This window comes from Sarcophilus harrisii, chromosome 4 (genome assembly GCF_902635505.1).
Source record: "Sarcophilus harrisii chromosome 4, mSarHar1.11, whole genome shotgun sequence".
NCBI classification, from domain to species: Eukaryota; Metazoa; Chordata; class Mammalia; order Dasyuromorphia; family Dasyuridae; genus Sarcophilus; species Sarcophilus harrisii.
Genome location: NC_045429.1, coordinates 31,142,540 through 31,159,241, shown reverse-complemented (window position 1 = coordinate 31,159,241; position 16,702 = coordinate 31,142,540). Strand labels below are relative to the sequence as shown.

The 16,702-nt window shown below is 48.1% G+C and overlaps 1 protein-coding gene across 4 annotated transcripts; it reads right to left on the bottom strand.

The window, feature by feature from the left end:
* Positions 1-10,649: 10,649 nt before the first annotated feature.
* C4H1orf210 (chromosome 4 C1orf210 homolog) lies at positions 10,650-16,649 on the bottom strand. 4 transcript variants are annotated; one of them, XM_031969287.1, is made up of 3 exons: positions 16,361-16,649; positions 11,390-11,536; positions 10,650-11,049 (listed from the first exon to the last, which is right to left on the bottom strand). In XM_031969287.1, the coding sequence occupies exons 2-3, from the start codon at positions 11,406-11,408 to the stop codon at positions 10,727-10,729; spliced, it is 342 nt and encodes a 113-aa protein (XP_031825147.1). In that variant the 5' UTR covers positions 11,409-11,536; positions 16,361-16,649; the 3' UTR covers positions 10,650-10,726. The 4 variants fall into 4 exon arrangements, with proteins under 4 accessions (XP_031825147.1, XP_031825146.1, XP_031825148.1 ...); XM_031969286.1 differs by lacking the exon at positions 16,361-16,649 and adding an exon at positions 16,233-16,332; XM_031969288.1 differs by lacking the exon at positions 16,361-16,649 and adding an exon at positions 16,166-16,247.
* Positions 16,650-16,702: the final 53 nt, after the last annotated feature.

The window sequence follows — 16,702 nt, the reverse complement described above, 5'->3', positions numbered from 1 at the left end:
CTCTCCCCCCCACCTTCCAGCAGTTGGAGGAGAAATAAAGATTAGTGTTTTTCCAGGGACACATTCAGGGAAATGGGGTGGGCAGGTGATGGGGACTGGTCTGTTTCCCTCTCCTGTCCCCTGCCCCTGATTCCCCATCTACAGGCAGGCTCCCCCCTGCAAGAACAAGGGATCCATCCTGCTCTGCCTGCCCCACTTCTGGGTTCCCACATGTGCTCTTCATCTGGACCACAAGGTTTCTAGGGGAAGAACGCATCTTTCAAAGCCAAAAGAAGCTCCGAGATGGCGGAGCTCCAGATGATGACTCGGTCTCCATGGCAATGCTCCTGGAGAAGCGAGGAGGACGACAGAAGAAACTGGGGGTTTGGTGGACAGAGAGGAGGCAGCTGAACAAAAGCAGATGCAGGCTGGATAAAGGCAGAGCCTTTGGGACTAAGCAGGTGAAGGGACCTCTGCCCCAGTCAGACCCTGTGAGGAGAACTGTGCTCAGCCCTGAGCAGCTTTCAGGTATCTAGAGGGGAACCAGAATGGTGGGAAACTTTCAGATTTCCTGTCTGGGGATTGGTTCAAGGAACTGAGGTTGTGCAGCCTGAGAATACTCAGGAGACCCAGGTGGTCTTCCCATATTTGAAGAGCTCTACTGAGGAGGAATCAACCTCCCAGGAAGCAAATCCAGTCACAATTAGGCCACGTTTTTGGAGGTCAGTTTAAGTTTGATGTCGGGAAAAACTTTCTAAGAATTGGAGTTATCCAAAAGTAAAGGGGCTGCCTTGAATGACATCTTTCTAATTGAGGACAGCATAATAATTAAAAATAATTGCTTAGAGAGTATATCTACATATTTATATATGTGTGTAAATATAAATATATACTATATTATATTATATAATTATATAGTAATTATTATAATAGATAATAATATATACACATAACTATTTAGTTTTTCTTTTTTTCTTTTTATTTTTTTGGTTGAGGTAATTGGGGTTAAGCGACTTGCCCAAGGTCGCACAGCTAGGAAGTGTTAAGTGTCTGAGATCTGATTTGAACTCAGGTCCTCCTGGCTTCAGGAGTGCTCTATCCATTGCACTACCTACCTGCCCTACACATAGCTATTTAAGATTTACAAAACCAAATTTTTTCCTCACAAAAGCCCTGAGGAATAAGGTGCTGTTATTATCTCCAATTTATAGATGAGGAAACTAAGGCTGAGAAAGAGATTTAATGACTTGCCCAAGATTATACAGCTAAGTGACTGAGACTGAATTTGAACTCAGATCTTTCTGCTCCAAGGCTGGTGATGCTCTATGTGACAAAGAAGCCAGGAAATCCCTGGTTTCGGATCCTTCCCTGATACTTTGCAGACTTATGATCATGAGCAATCCACTAGACCTTTTTCTGCCTCAGTTTCCTCATTAGTAAAGAAAGGAAAATAATCCTTGCTTGCCAGCCTAGAAGTATGGTGTGTGTGGAGACTTTTATTATAAACTGGAGGCCTTTGAGTGAAAGTGGAATAGAATCCAATCCAATAAGCTTTTATTAATGGAACCTCTGAATCGAAGCCCACTGAGATGGGATTCTCCTTATTGATGGAGGTGGATTCCCCGGCCTGTGTGAGAGCAGGTGGGAAGCTGTCCAGAGGAAAAAGCTTTGGGTCTCAGACAGTCCCCTTCTGGGATTCTCCAAGCAAGAGTCTTCTCTGTGCATCCAACTAGTTGACTTCCAGCTTCAGGTTGCTGAAGGAAAAGACTCAGAAGACCAAGAGGATCCAATGGTCTCCATCATGTCCCTATTCCCAATTTGATCACTAGAGGTTCCGGGAGCTTTTTCTGAATGAGATCTGGACCCCTTTCCCTTGGTTGAACTGAATTAACTTAGTCCTAAAAGCAGAACATCTTCATTCTATATTTTCTCGTATATACCTTCTCTAGTTTCTGTCTGCTATTATTTGGACAAATGGGTTCTCTTGGCTAATTAGTTCTCATGGAACTAATAAGGCATCAAGTCATGGCTATAGAGCTTGGGGTTCCTCCTTCCCCCAAAACAAGGCAATCCAAAGTTAGTTTGAATTTGATCATATCTCCTAGTCTAATAATATTTACAGGAGCAGATATTCTCTCTCTCTTTCTCTCTCTCTGTCTCTCTCTCTCTTTCTCCCTCCCTCCCTCCTTCTCTTTCTCTCCCTCCCTTCTTCCCTCCCTCCCTCTGTCTCTGTCCCTGTCTGTCTGTCTCCCTCCCTCCCTCCCCCTTCCTCTCTCTCTCTCTCTCTCTCTCTCTCTCTCTCTCTCTCTCTCTCAGAGGGATATCCTCCAGCCCCAATTTCCTGTTGCTTTTCCTATCTGGAATAAAAGTCTCTTTTGGAGAAGGAGAAGATGTTTATTCTGCCTCCCTCCAATCCCCTCGCAGCTCCTGTGTGCCCTACTTGTGCTAAAACCTGGGGACCCCGGTGCAAGCGAGTCTCGTGCTCAGATGGGAGAGGGAAGAACATCATGCCCACATATCCAGCCAGTTTTGAGGGGGAAGCACTTTTGGTGGAGGGCAGGGAAAGGTGAGGTTTGAACTGGTTCTTGACAGAAAGCAAGGATTCTTGGAGGTGAGGTGAGCCCGGAGAGAGTGTTTTGCAGTATAAGCGTCTTCTTCCAGGAACAGCAAGGAGGCTTATGTTTCTGGGTGCCGGGATACACGCAGAGGAGCATAACGAATCTAGAAAGGTGAGAAGAAGCTGGCTTGTGAAGGACTTTAAATACTAGCACCGGTATTTTTTCCTGGAGGTAATAGGGAGCCACTGGAGTTTATTCTATAGGGAGATGACAGGCTTAGAACTGTTTTAGGAAAGTCACTTTTGTGAAGGAACAGACATGGACTGGAGTAGGGAGAGAGCTGCAGAGGCTGTTCAGTGGGCCAGGACAGTGGGTTTGAGCAACAGTGGGAAGATCTGACCGTTGGGAGAGCTGGAGAATTTGAAGAGAGAGGGCTATGGGTTAGAGAAGGGGGGGGAAAGGTTAAAGACTTGCATCTGAGCAAGTCTTAAAGGAAGCTACATTTCCAGGAGTAAGAAATGCCCCAGCTTTGGGGCAGCTAATGCAAAGGACTGGAGGTAAGACGTGGGCTCAGCCAGTGGAACTAGAATGGCAAGCAAGGTGGGCTTCCTGCAGGAAAGGTGGGCTCTCGCCAGGCTGAGAAGGGCTTCCTCAGTTAAGGGGTTTGGATTCTGGCTTCCAGGCAAAGGGGGGATCATTGGGAGGGCGTTCCAAGCCCCCTCAGACTGAATGTCTGAGACCCTATCAGGCCCCCCAAGGCCGGGACTGGGGAGCTTTGTAAGTTTCCTGTGCTGGGGGATGTCTGGGATTTAGCTCCAGCTCCAGGCCCAGGCAGGCCCAGGATATGAGCTGAGGGGCCAGCCCCGTCCCTTCCCCCACAGCGGTCTCTATCCTCCAGGAAAGTCAGAGAGCCCAAGCTGCGGAAGGTGCCGCCCAGCCAGCATGGGGTCAATGTCCACAGCCTTCCCTTTCCCCCTCTGTTTCCTGGGCCTCTCGGCCGGCCCGCTCCGGCCGGCCCGGCCCTGCCCCCAGCTACCTGTGCTCACTTCCTTCCAAGGGCACCGAGCCCTTCCAGGCCCAGGCAGGCTTTCTCCTGGGCTCTGGGAGAACCAGTGGAATTTCCCCAAAAGCAATTTTCCTTAGGAGCTCGAGGAACAAAGGGCAGAGACCCGGTGGTCCAAAGCTGAGACGTCTGGGATGTTAACTCTGTGTCTGACCAAGCATCCGGCGCTGACAGGAGCCTCCCTGCCTCTCCCAGGGGGCCCAGTGTGTGAAGATCTGAGTGCGAATTCGACCCCAACCACTTCCATCTCATCACTGAATTCCCCGTCTTCAGAATGGGCTCAATGACCTCTACAATATTTCCTTTGCTGGCTGTGAGGGTCAGATACGATCCTGACTAGATTCTCAGTGCTTGTCCTGAGTGCCCTGCGCCCTCCCAGGAGCCCTCCCAGGGGCTGCCCCCCTCCCTCTTTCTTACCTGCCCTGTCTGGCTTTGCAGGAGCCTCCCCACCCCCTCAGCCAAAGCTCACACACACACACACACACACACACACACACACACTCTCTCACACACACACACACACAATCACACACACCATGGAGTCACAGACCCATGCTATGAAGTTTCCACTCCAATCCCTGCCTCCCGGCTACATCCATGCAGCCCACAAACACACCTAAGCCTCCCTCACCTTAAATCCCCCTCCTTTGTAGTAGACATGCTGGACCCTAACTTGAGCCCCGGACTAGCCTCTGAAAATGACTAACATGAACGCTTTCTGAAGTTACGAGCATGAGCACGCTTAGACTGGCTGGGCTCACCCATAAGCCGTTCCTTGAACCCAGGCAACGAAGTTGCCACTTGGACAAAGTGGGCTTTTCCCAGACCCTCCAGCTCGGCTACTGGGTAAAAAAAAGATTCTGTTTGTGGCAGCCTTGGCATTCCCACCGTGGCTTGGAGCCAGAATGACACATATCAGCTTTATGCCCCTTGCTCTGCTTGTCAGCAGCACCCCGCGCTATTTAGCCGGTTCGATTTGACAAGATAAAGCTTTGGCTTAAAGACCCTGTGCTAGTGCTCCCTCTGACTCCGAACCAGAACGCCCGTCTGCAGCACCACGATCCACCAGAGCTGGTAGCCAGCACCCACTGCTCGCCTGCCTGGGGGGCTGCCTCCTTCACAAGCTGCTCCAAGAAGCACCTCCATTCCCCTTCCTGTCACTGCTCTCCTCAATCAAGTATCTCTTAATTGCTCAATCTAATGTCTCTTTAAAAACCCTGTCCTGTTAATTTGTAGAGTTGTGAACTGATCCAGCCATTCTGGAGAACAATTTGGAACTGGGCCCAAAGGCCTGTCAAACTGTGCATTCCCTATGATCCAACAGTGCTACTACTGGGCTTCTATCCCAAAGAGATTAACTAAAGAAGGGAAAGGGACCTGTATGTACACGAATGTTTGTGGCAGCCCTTTTTATAATGGCCAGATACTGGAAATTGAATGGATGCCTATCAATTGGAGAATGGCTGAGTAAATTGTGGTATATGAATGTTATGGAATATTATTGTTTTGTAAGAAACAACCAGCAGGATGATTTCAGAAAGGCTTGGAGAGACTTAGATGAACTGATGCTGAGTGAAATGAGCAGGACCAAATCATTGTACACAACAACAGCAAGATTATATGATGATCAATTCTGAAGGATGTGGCTCTTCAGCAATGAGATGATTCCGGCCAGTTCCAATGACCTTGTGATGATGAGAGCCGTTTATACCCAGAGAGACTGTGGGAACTGAGTATGGTTCACAACCTAGCATTTTCCCTCTTTTTTGTCATTGTTGCTTGCTTTTCCTTTTCTTTCTCACTTTTTCCTTTTTGATGAGTCCTTCATGACAATTCTCATCGATTCTGCAAAGGAGACTTTGGTCTCCTTGTTGTTCCTGGCACAAAGCACTCCATCCCCAATTCTAGGAATTTTTACCAGCTTTCCTCCATACCTGGAATGTTCTCCCTTTTCATCCCCATCATTCCTAGCTTTCCTGGGCTTCCTTGGTGTCCCAGATAAAATACCACCTTACAAGAATCCATTTCCTATCTCCCCACTGCAGGCACTTTCCTTCTGAAATCATCCCCAGCTTGCCTCCCTAAATTCTGCTTTTTCAATTATTTGCCTGTTGTCTCCCCCATCAGACTGTGAGCACCTTGAGGAAAAAGACTTTTTTCCCCTTTCCTTGTCTCCCCAGCACAGAGCACAGTGGGTCTAGAGGTCAGCCATCAGGTTGTTGACTTGACTCAGCCCTGGATTAGCCTGGATCAAAGATGGCTGCTTGACAGGCTTCCGTGTGAGCCCCTTTCACTCTAGGCCAGTTCTCATTGTGGGAAAGTTGTCCTTAACCAGGCTCGATCCCTCCTCTCCCCCCATCCTTTCATTGCTCATTTGGCCTTCCAAGGTCAAACAATGGCCCGTCCCTCTTCCACAGGACAGCCCATCAAATACTTGGAGCCAGATCTAATGCCCCATCTGAGTTTTCTTTTCTCTAGACCAAACAGACCTAATCCCTCCATCTCCCTTTTCTGAACACTTTGTGTTTCTTTCAGTTGGCCAACAGCCTTCTGAAAACATGGGGGCCAAAAGTGAACCCATCCCCCTGCAGGGAGGGGGATGATTTTATTCCCCTCTGTGGACACTATGTTCCCCAAATATTAGACTCTGCTCCTTTCCTTCCCCCTGCAGCAGAGCATAAGCTCCTTAAGGGGAGGAACTATTTAACCCATTAAATTGAGGGTAGGAGCTATTGAACCATTCAGGCCCGATCCAAGAGGATTCACTTGCATGTCACAGCATCCCCTCCCTGATGTCATGGTCCTCTTCAAGACCTTCAAGAAGTTTGAATGAGACTGGATGCATCCCTAAATCCCACGTGCTCTATTGGCTGCCACAGGACTCTGCCGACTCATACTGAGCTCGTAGACCATGGGAAGCCCCCAGACTGTTTTCACGTGAACTATTGTCTAATCCCTTGCCTTATACAAGGGCAGTTAATGTTTTTAACATAGGGAGCCTTCTTCTCTAGTCAGTTTCATCTGATTAGATCTGGCCTGAAGAATCCTCTCTGTCTATACCAGTGGCAGCAGCCTCAGTTAACAGACCTTCAGGGATGGGGAAGATTAGCACATGCATGCTGGGCCAGCTAGCCTCTCAGTAGCTCATGACATTGAGCTGAAATCTGCCTCTGCAGGTCTCTCCAGGTTTCCTAGTTCTGTTCTTGGAGTTCAAACAAAAGCACTTTCGTGAGTGTCTTTCGGTCTTCAGTGCCCTGGTACGTTTGCTGAGCTGAACTGGAGCTAAACAAAAGTAATGAGAAATCTTAACCCAAGAGAGAGTGGCCAAGAGCACTTCCCAGGCATCTTGGAGGCTGGGAGGAATTATTTTCAGGATGAGACCAGTTCTGGAACAGTATGTTTTATCCAAAGGAAATAGGGCCTGGCTAAATGGTCAAAGGATATGGACAATCTTCAGATGATGAAAGAAAAGTCTTCTATAGTTATATGACAAAATGCTCCAAATCACTATTGATTCGAGAAGTGCAAATTAAAACAATTCTGAGATGCCACCTCATACCTCTAGATAGGCTAAGATGACAAGAAAAGATAAAGATAAATGTTGGAGGGAATGTGGGAAAGCTGGGACACTAATGCATTGTTGGTGGAACTGTGAATGATCCAATCATTCTGGAGACCAATGCCCAAAGGGCTATCAAACTGTGCATAAACTTTGACCCAGCAGTGCCATTACTGGGTCTGTATCCCAAGGAGATCAAAAAAAGGGAAAGGGACCCATGTGTCAAAAGTGTAGCAGCTCTTTCTGTGGTAGCAAAGAATTGGAAAGTGAGTGGATGCCCCTTCTTTGGGGAATGGCTGAATAAGTTATGGTACATGAATGTAATGGAATATTATTGTTCTATAAAAAATGATGAACAAATTGATTTTTTAAAAGGCCCAGGAAACATTTACATGAACTGATGCTGAGCAAAACAAGCAGAACCAGGAATATATTGTACACAATGAAAGCAAGAATGTAGGATGATCAACCATGCACGACTTGGTTATTCTCAGCGGTTCAATGATCCAAGGCAATCCCAATAGACTTTGGACAGAAAATGCTATCTGTGGCCAGAAAAAGAACTATGGAGACTGAATATAAATCAACACATTCTACGCTCACTTCTTTTTTCTGATTTTTTCTCTCTCCCATGGTTTTTCTCTTTTTCTCTGATTTTTCTCTCCTGACATGATTCATAAAGTAATACGTTTTAAAAATAAATAAATTTACTGGAAATAGGGCCTGGAATCAGGAAGACCATTTGAGATGCAGCTTTGGACATGTTATTAACTGTGTGACTTTGGGCAAAACACTTAATCTCTGCCTCAGTTTCCTCAATTGTGTGGCTATAATAATAATACATTACAGAATAGGGTTGCTGTGAGAATTAAATAATAACTTTTAAAAGGCACCTAACATAATACCTGGCATATAATAGGCACTGCATAAATGTTTATTCTCTTCCTTTTCTTTTTTTCCCTAGAAAGACATTCTCAATTAATCAGAAGATGTGAGAGGTAAATGGGACCTCAATCATTATTTAATCCAACCCCCACACAAAAGGAACCCCCATTACTTCACCAAAACTCTAACCCCAAGCAATAAAGATGGATTGTGTTAGGGGCTGCCCCCCAGGAGCACAAGCCACCCTATAGTTTTCTTTCGCTCTCAAGTAGAGCAGCCAGTAGGGTCGGACTTGCTTCGAAGTCCACTTCATTCTTCAAAAAGGAGAAGACATGATGAGGGTCCTGCTATTGTAGTCCTGGTGCTGATCTTTTGTGACTGGATGCTGAGGGAGAAGGGATGAGAAGACTGAGAGAAAGGAAGTCCTCTGTCCTTAAGATTGCTGATAGAGAAGTATGGGGAAAACCCAGTTATCTGATGAACACCCTGGGCTTAGGAAGGGTAAATTTAATGGCAGAGAGGAAGCATCCCCCAGTCTCAAGTTCTACAGGGAGAGTTTGTTGAAGGGAAGCTACCAGGAAGGACATTCTGAGAGTTTCAGCACAAATGATTCTGATGAGGGAAGGCAGAGGAGCTCTCTAAAGAAGCATGAGGATGCATAGGGAGCTCTTAAGCTAACCCAGCTCATAAAAGCACATATTTAGAAGCTAGAGCCAATACAGGTGCTTCAGCAGCCCATGATGTCCCCGTACCAGCACTCCCTGCACCTGAAGCAGATCCTCCGCGTTCCCCAGACCCAGCTGAGATGGTTCTCAGAGCCCTCCTGGATTAGCAGGACTTCTAGGAGGTCACCTTCTGCCAGTGTAGCCTTCAGGAACACAGGCTGCCTCCATCCCATGGCAGAGCTTGCCATGTTTTAGAGGAGAAAGTGAGAAAGAGTGGAGGGTAAGTCTTGTTGCCCAGCCCAGTCCTATAAGAGTCATGTCAGACTGAGGCTGGCTGTGAAGAAAGAGGTCACACCATAGAGGGCCCAAGTCCCTTCTCTACTTCTTACACTTTTGAAATCATGTGTTACCCTTCATCTTTCAAAGTGGGGCTCCTTCCATGGGAGCCTGCGCCAGCCCTGGATCTAACCCCACCTCCTCCATCCTGGAGGTGGGGAGGAATACTAGATTTTATTGGCATTCCTCAAATGTGGGATGGTTCATGATCTTCTGTACCTATTCATAGCCTCTACAGAGGCTGAGCCAGGCACTCAGAGTCCGGGGACAAGGTGTCCAGCAACTCTCCTCCTCATCTGTAGGCAGTGAGGACACCCTGAGAGCAGTAAGATGCCAGCTGCCTCTGCCCTGGGGCAGCCCTTAATTACTTTTTTTGCCCCTCCCCACCTGCACTTCTATAGGGGGATGGGGTGATGTCAACTAACAAAAGGGAAATTTTGGAGCTTCCCAGCGCTATTTTTACTTCTGGTTTCTCTGCTAATAAGTGATTTTTGGCCTGGAAAGTACAAAACAAAACAGAATAACTCAGTGCTTGGCCCTGGATTCTATCCTTGGGAGTTGAAACCACTGCCAGTACCTTTGAAAGCCCTCCAAGAAAAAAAATAAATATAAAAAATGGTTTCATTAAGAAAAAAATTTTAAAGAAAAGAAAGCCCTCCAGGAATGGGAAAGGCATTGGAGGACTGGTCCCTATTCTTTTAAATAGGAAGAAAGAGGTTGGAGTTTCCCAAATCTGGGCCAGAGAGCTGCCCTTTGAGTCCTGGGGAAAATCTTGGACATCTCAAAGATATGATTCATGAGCACTTAGAGAAACTATGACCAGGAAAACCCAGCAGGGCTTCATCCAGAAAAGGGAGGACCAGACTCCCGGAGCTCCAAGCTAGAAGAGACCACAGCAGCCCCCGAGCTGTGCCAAAAGAGGATTCCCACTTCAACAATCCGGGGCAGTGGACAGGCTCCCTGGATGGAGAGAAATGGGCTGCTGACTAGTCTTAGCAGAGCCGAAGAGCAATGAGGTCTTGACAAGGATCTCACCTAACAAGCCAGGGACAATTGGAGCCTGGATTCCAGTTCTGCCTCTGATACTTAGTAGCCATGTAATCACTTCAGTTTCCTCAACTGTGAAATAAAAGAGCTGGTTCTGACTCCCTTCAGCTCTAAATCAATGGTCCCATGATCGCTACCCACATTAGTAACTAACGTAACTAAAGTTACAAGTTACATTGTAAACTCATCATCCCAATGGATTCGAGACTTCACTCTCTCATGACAGAGATCCCTCCTCTTGTGGATGAGACCCAGGACTCCGGGCTGGACACAAAGAGCAGTGAACAGGGACCCTTCCGTTCTCTGAGGTCTGAAGAAAAGTATTACCCCTATGACCAGGGCTAGGATAGGGGGAAAGAATGAGGAAGGAGCCCTTTCAGAACTTCAGGGAGGCCATGATGAAGCTGGGTACCACCCAAAGGGGTCCCTGACCCTGTTCTATTCTGTTGTGCCTCCAACTCAGCTGCCTGTATTGTATTATATTGGTATCTGCTGTGCCCCGCTTTCTCATACCCTTCCACCCCCCTCAACCACAACAGGGCAGAACAGTCTACACAGTCTTTAAGTTTGAGTTTATTGGGGAACTCTGGGAACGGTAAGGGGGAGAGAACTGGCAGCGAGAAAGGGGCTTGACTCAGAGGGAAAATGGACCCTCACTGATTCCTGGCCTTGACTCCTCAGCCTCTGGCTGGATGTAGTTGTCCTCAATGAAGCCGTCGTCATCCTTATCATCATCGGGTGGTAGCCCAAAAGTAACACTCTTCCCTGACCCAGAGAGTGGACGGTGGCCATAGCTGGCGCGGTGCTGGTGGCAGACATGGCACTTGGCAGCCAAAGCAATAAGGAGAGAGAGCAGCACAGCTGCGAGGATCACCCCCACCAGAGCAGGCCAGGCAGTGGTCGCAGCCCCCGTCCCTGCCTCTGGTTCAGCAGAGGTCATTAAGGACTCTGGACTTGCTGCAGAGACAAAAACACAGACTGAAAAGTATCCCCCAGAAATGCGGCCAGCCCCGGACCTTGGGCAGAGGGGGAGATCTGCCAAAAGGAAAAATCAACAAGGGCAGAGAGAAGAAAGGAAGGAAGGCATCAGAGAAAGGGCTGTGGTCAAGACCAAGCTAAGGGAGGCCAGCCTAGGAAAACCAGACAATATTAAGGCTCTGAAAAGGGATCTGCTTGCTCCCCAGCTCCTCTCAGATCCCTTGACCACTGCAAAATAGGGGTGGTAACCCCAGGAAACAGAGGACAAATCTGGGTGGTGGTACCCACAGCCCCCTGCCACTCCCACAACTGCACTCACTGGTGTTTGCTTCTGTCATGGTCCTGAGGCTGCCTCCTTCCTTCACTGGATCTTAGGAGACCACAGAACTCAGGTATCCCCTTGACCCACAGCCTGGAGGGAGTTACAAGAATTGGGGAGGAAACTGAATCTTCAGGCCTGAAGAATCTAGAGAGGGAGAGAAGGAAGTCCAGATCAGAATCTGTTTGGAAAGAATAGGAACCTTTCCTTAAACTCCCTGTCTCTGTTCTCATCCCCCATATTTCCCACCTCATCCTCAATTGCTCACTCCCTCAGCAGTAACACACACACACACACACACACACACACACACACACACACACACACATCTAACTAGGCAATAAATCTAGCTGTTTCTACCTCCGTAGGTTCTCATCTATTCCCTCTTTTCTCCTATTCAAATCCTCATCACATGATTAACCAACTGCCCCGCTCTGAATCATATCTTCCCCATGCCAATGATTCCAAACTCTCTGCTCTCACCATTCAAATACCATTCTCTGCCCTCCTCTGCCTAATCCCTTATTCCCACCCCAATTAGCTTCACCTGACAATTCCCACTCTAAAAACAGTCTTTGCCTCCCACTGTGCCCTCTGAAATTCTTGCTTTATAAGTAACAAATTTGCTTTCATCTTAAGTCTTTTCCTTTCCCACGCTTTCATCTCTCATTGAGATCTAGTTCCCTTTTGATGACACAGCCTCTCTGAATTCCCTTTCTAGCACTGATTATACTTTTACTCATTCCTCCAGTTTACAAATTAGCGGAGAAATCAGAATATTCCTATTTATTACCATTTCCAGCTTCTCCCTCTACCACCATCGCAGGTAGCCCTGTTTGAGGTTTATTCAACCTGTAGCTATCTATCACCCTGTCAAAATCCGGGCAATCGCTGCCTGTCAACCTCCAGACATATTCCTTTCTTCCTCGGAGTTCAATTCCTAGTTCACAACCTTTCTTTCTTCCTTAGCACCTGCCTTCCTACTAAGAGACTTCAATATACATATTGAGACCACTCAAAATCTTTCTCCCAAGTATCAACTTACAGATTTCACATGGCCTTTTCCTCCACCCCATCTTGGCCACACACAAAGGTCGTAGCTTCAATCTTGCTATCCCTTGTAAATGCACCACCTCAATGTAATGAGTTTTGAATTCCTTTATTTGATCACAGTCTGTTGTTATTCCATCTCCCCCAAAGCCTTGCAACCCCAAATCTTGTTCTTTGTTGTCCATCTCCTCCAATCCAATCTGTTCCAGACCATCACCCCCCCCCATTAGCTACTCTCCTTTCTTTCCCATATTGAGGCCCCTAGATCCTCAACCCTACATTCTCTTACCCCGTCACCAAACTTGCCTTGCCAAGCCTCAGTCTTTAATTATCCCCACCACCTACTACTAACCACCTCTACCCACATTCTGCTGAACCAAACTGAAGAAAAATCACAAAACTCTATTGACAGAGTCCATTAGAAATTTATGTCACATAGCTCCCCTGGGCTCTCACTGTGGCAAGACAATCCCTGCACACCTCCCTAATCAGTTTTCTATCCTATACTCTACAGTGGCTCTTCCAAACCTTTTAATCCCTCTTCAAATCTCCCAGAAAATTGCTCCTGCCCCCATCCTCCTAACTCGGAACTTGAGCTCATATTTCACTGAAAAAAATTTCAGACCATTCCATAAGACCTTTCTCTTTATCTCACATCACTCCTGAGGCACGTAGCTCAGCAGATAGTGTGTCAGGACTAGAGTTGGGAAGCCCTTAGTTCAAATCCAGCCTCAGACACTTACTAGCTATGTGTTATGTAGGCACATAGTAGGTGCCTTCTTCTCCTTCCTTTTCAAATGCCTTCTACAATTATTCCTGCCTTCATCCATCTCGCACAAAGAGGTGGCCCTTCTCCTTGCCATGGCAAATTCTTCCATCCCATCTTCTTCAGCAGGTTACCTTCTCTGTCATTCCCATTCTTTCACTTATCTTCAATCTCTCCCTGTCTCCTGGTTGTTTCCATATTGCAGACATAAATGCCCATGACTCCCCCATACTCAAAAAACTCTCATTTGATCCACCCATCCATTCTAATTAATCCTTCTATGTCTCTTTTCTCTTTTGTGGTTAAATTACTTGAAAAGGCCATCTACAATCAATGCCTCCACTTCTCATCTCATTCTCTTCTCACCACTCTACAATTTGGTTTTGGACCTCATCCTTCAACTGTAAATGCTCCCTCCAAAGTTAGCAATGATCTCCTAAAAACCTTTGCTCAATCCTCATCCTTTTGGACCTTGCTTGTAGCCTTTAGTGCCAATGGCGGCCATCTTCTCCTTAATACCCTCTTCTCTCTTTTATGATATTGTTCTCTCTGGGTTCTTCTTCCACCTGGCTGACTGTTCCTTCTCTGTTCCTTTTGCTGGAACTTAATCCAGGATCAAGACCATTAATTGTGTTCTTCAAGATTATGCCCTGGAACAGATTCTGTCTCCTTCCAATAAACTCCATCATTTTTATGTAGATGATTTTCAGATTTATTTGTCCAGTCCTAACCTCTCTCCTGACCTCCAGGCTCACATCTCCAATTGCCTACTGGACATTTGAAACGTCATTATCTCAGATACCTTAAACTTATCGTGTTCAATAGCGAACTCTTTGCCTTCCCCTTAACCAAATGCTCACTTCTTAAATTCCTGATTCCCATCAAGGGTACCACAATCTTTCCAGTCACCCAGGCTTAAAACCTAGGAGTCATGCTTGACCCTTCCCTCTTGTCTCATCCCCTACATCTTATCAGCTGGAAAGACCCATCACTTTTACCTTTGTAACATCTTTGTTTCACCCCTCTGGGGTGGTGCAGTCCCTCATCACCTCCCCCAGACCACCGGAATAGCCTCCTGGAGTTTCTCCATTCCATCCTACACTCAGCTATCAAGATGATCTCCTAAAGTGAAAGTCTGACTATCTCTCACACACTCACACTCCATTCAACCAATTCCAGTGGCTTCCTATTACCTCCAGGATCAAGTATAAAATCCTGTTTAGCTAGTAGAGTCCTCTGGATCCCATTTCTTTCCACCTTCTCACTTCTTATCTCCACCCCCTCCTCATCATGTTCTTTTTGATCCAGTGATTCTGGCTTGCTCCTCCTCCTCCTCTTCCTCCTCCTCCTCCTCCCCCCCCCCATTTTCATGTTGCATCCCATAACTGAAACTCTTTTCCTCCTCAACTGTGCCTCATGGCTTTCTTCAAGTCTCAGCTAAAACTCCAGCCTCTACAGGAGCTTCTCCTATTCCCCTTAATGCTGGTGCCCTCCCTTAGCTGATTTATCTCCAATTTATCCTGCATGTAGCTTGTTTATGTGTAAGTTTTTGCCTGTTTTCTCCTTCGTTAGGAGAGCTGGAACTGTGTTTAACCAACCGTCCTTTGTATCCTGCTTAGCAGTGTCTGGCACACAAAAGGTACTTAATAAATGTTTATTGACTATTACAGTAAACCCACTGGATTCTTGTGAGGATCAAATGAGTTAAAAGAGGCAAAGCACTTGACAACATCAAAGTCTTATGTTAAATAGCCGCAAGTTATAATAACATAACTTCAATTACTCTCCTCGTTTCCCTAACTCCCTCTCCAATTCATCCTTCACACAGCTGACAAAACCATCTTCCTAAGGCACAGATATACCTCTGCTACTCATGAAACTTCACTGGCTCCCTATTGCCTCCAAGGGGGGAAAATGTCATTTAAAGCCCTTTGCAGTGCAGCCGGTTTTTCCACGGTTATCACATATAACCGCATCTTACACCCATAATGGTTTACTTTTTTCCTTGTCTCAGTTTTCCACTTCCTACCTCTGTACTTTTATGTACACTAGCTGTCCCTCATGCCGGGTATGCCCTCCCTCCTCACCTCTGTCTCTTAGGAACTCTTCGTTCAGTGCTTATCTCAGGTGCCACCTTCTACAGGAAGTCCTTCTTCATCCCCACCCCTTCATTAGTACTCCCTTCCTCCTCGAGCCATCTGCTAGTTCCCTATTTGTACGCCAAATGGAATATAAGCTCCTCAGGGGAAAGACTGCTTGTTCTTGTCATTGTAACCCCACACTTGGTATGGTAGAAAGCCCATAAAGGATTTTTTTTTTGGTGGTACAGAGCAGGGGTGCTGGGAAGAATTGGGGAAGAGATGAAGGGAGGGATGGCAGGGCCTCTTTTGCCCCCCCTCCAGACACCCCATCTGAAACAGTCGTCCTTCCACTAAATTTTGAATCTGAGAGCCTTTGTTGGGGGCTCAGCCCTCCCCCCTACACACACACACCCAGAGCAACAAGCTCTGGGTCCTTTCCTGTCCTCCAGCATGCTGTGCACACACACTGCCCGACCACACTGGAGACACACGGAGGTACAAACACAAAGGTGGCCAACTGAGGGATGACGGGAGAGAGCCGGGAGTCAGCAGGTGCCGGGGGAAGAGCTCAGGAGCGTCTTATTTCTAACTATAGGAGCCCCAAAGCTGTCAGTGCGGAGGGAGCCCCACCCCCAGCGGAGTCACTGGTAGTCTCCCCCCCAACCCGCCCGGGCCCCGCCGCCCACACGCTTGCCCCACCCACCGCACACCTGCAGCGAGGGACCCACAAGGACACACGCCGACGCCCCCCGAGTCCGTACCCCCACAGACACAGTGACCAGCACACACTGACAGCCCCTCCCCGCCGGGGCAAGCCCGCGTGCACACACAAACACAAGCGCCCAGCCCCCGAGGACCCACTCACTCCCGGGTCCTCACTCAGGCTCCTCACGCTCCCCGGAGCCAGAGAGCACCGGCTCTCCTTCCCTCCGCCGGACAGCCGTACCTGCGGCTCCTGAACTGGGCTTCCGGGCCAACGGGCAGGGCAGGGGCCCGGGCAGACTTGGTCTGAAGGGGCGGGATGTACCTGGCCCGGAGGGGCGGGGCGCACCTGGCTCAGGGGGCGGGGCCTACCTGGCTCGGGGCGGGGCCAAAATCCCCTATCTCCTCTAGCCACAATCTGCCCAGCCGGCAGGGCGCACGCCGCCCGGGGCAGTGAGCCGGCCCATATACGACGGGCACGCCAGCAGGGCCTCTAGAAGGAGGCTGACGGTTTCTCTTTATTGGACCCATGCTTAGTGACCACCTCCCGTGTTCCAGGCGTGTCTGTGTCCATGCGTGCAGGGGGAGGGGTGTCTACCAGCCTGAGAGAGGATCCTCCGGGGGCCCCTCGCGGGAATGCCCCGAGTGCGTCCCCCTTAGGCGCGGGAGGCGGGCTCTCCTATGACTGCCCGCCCCCTCCGGGTCCAGAACAAT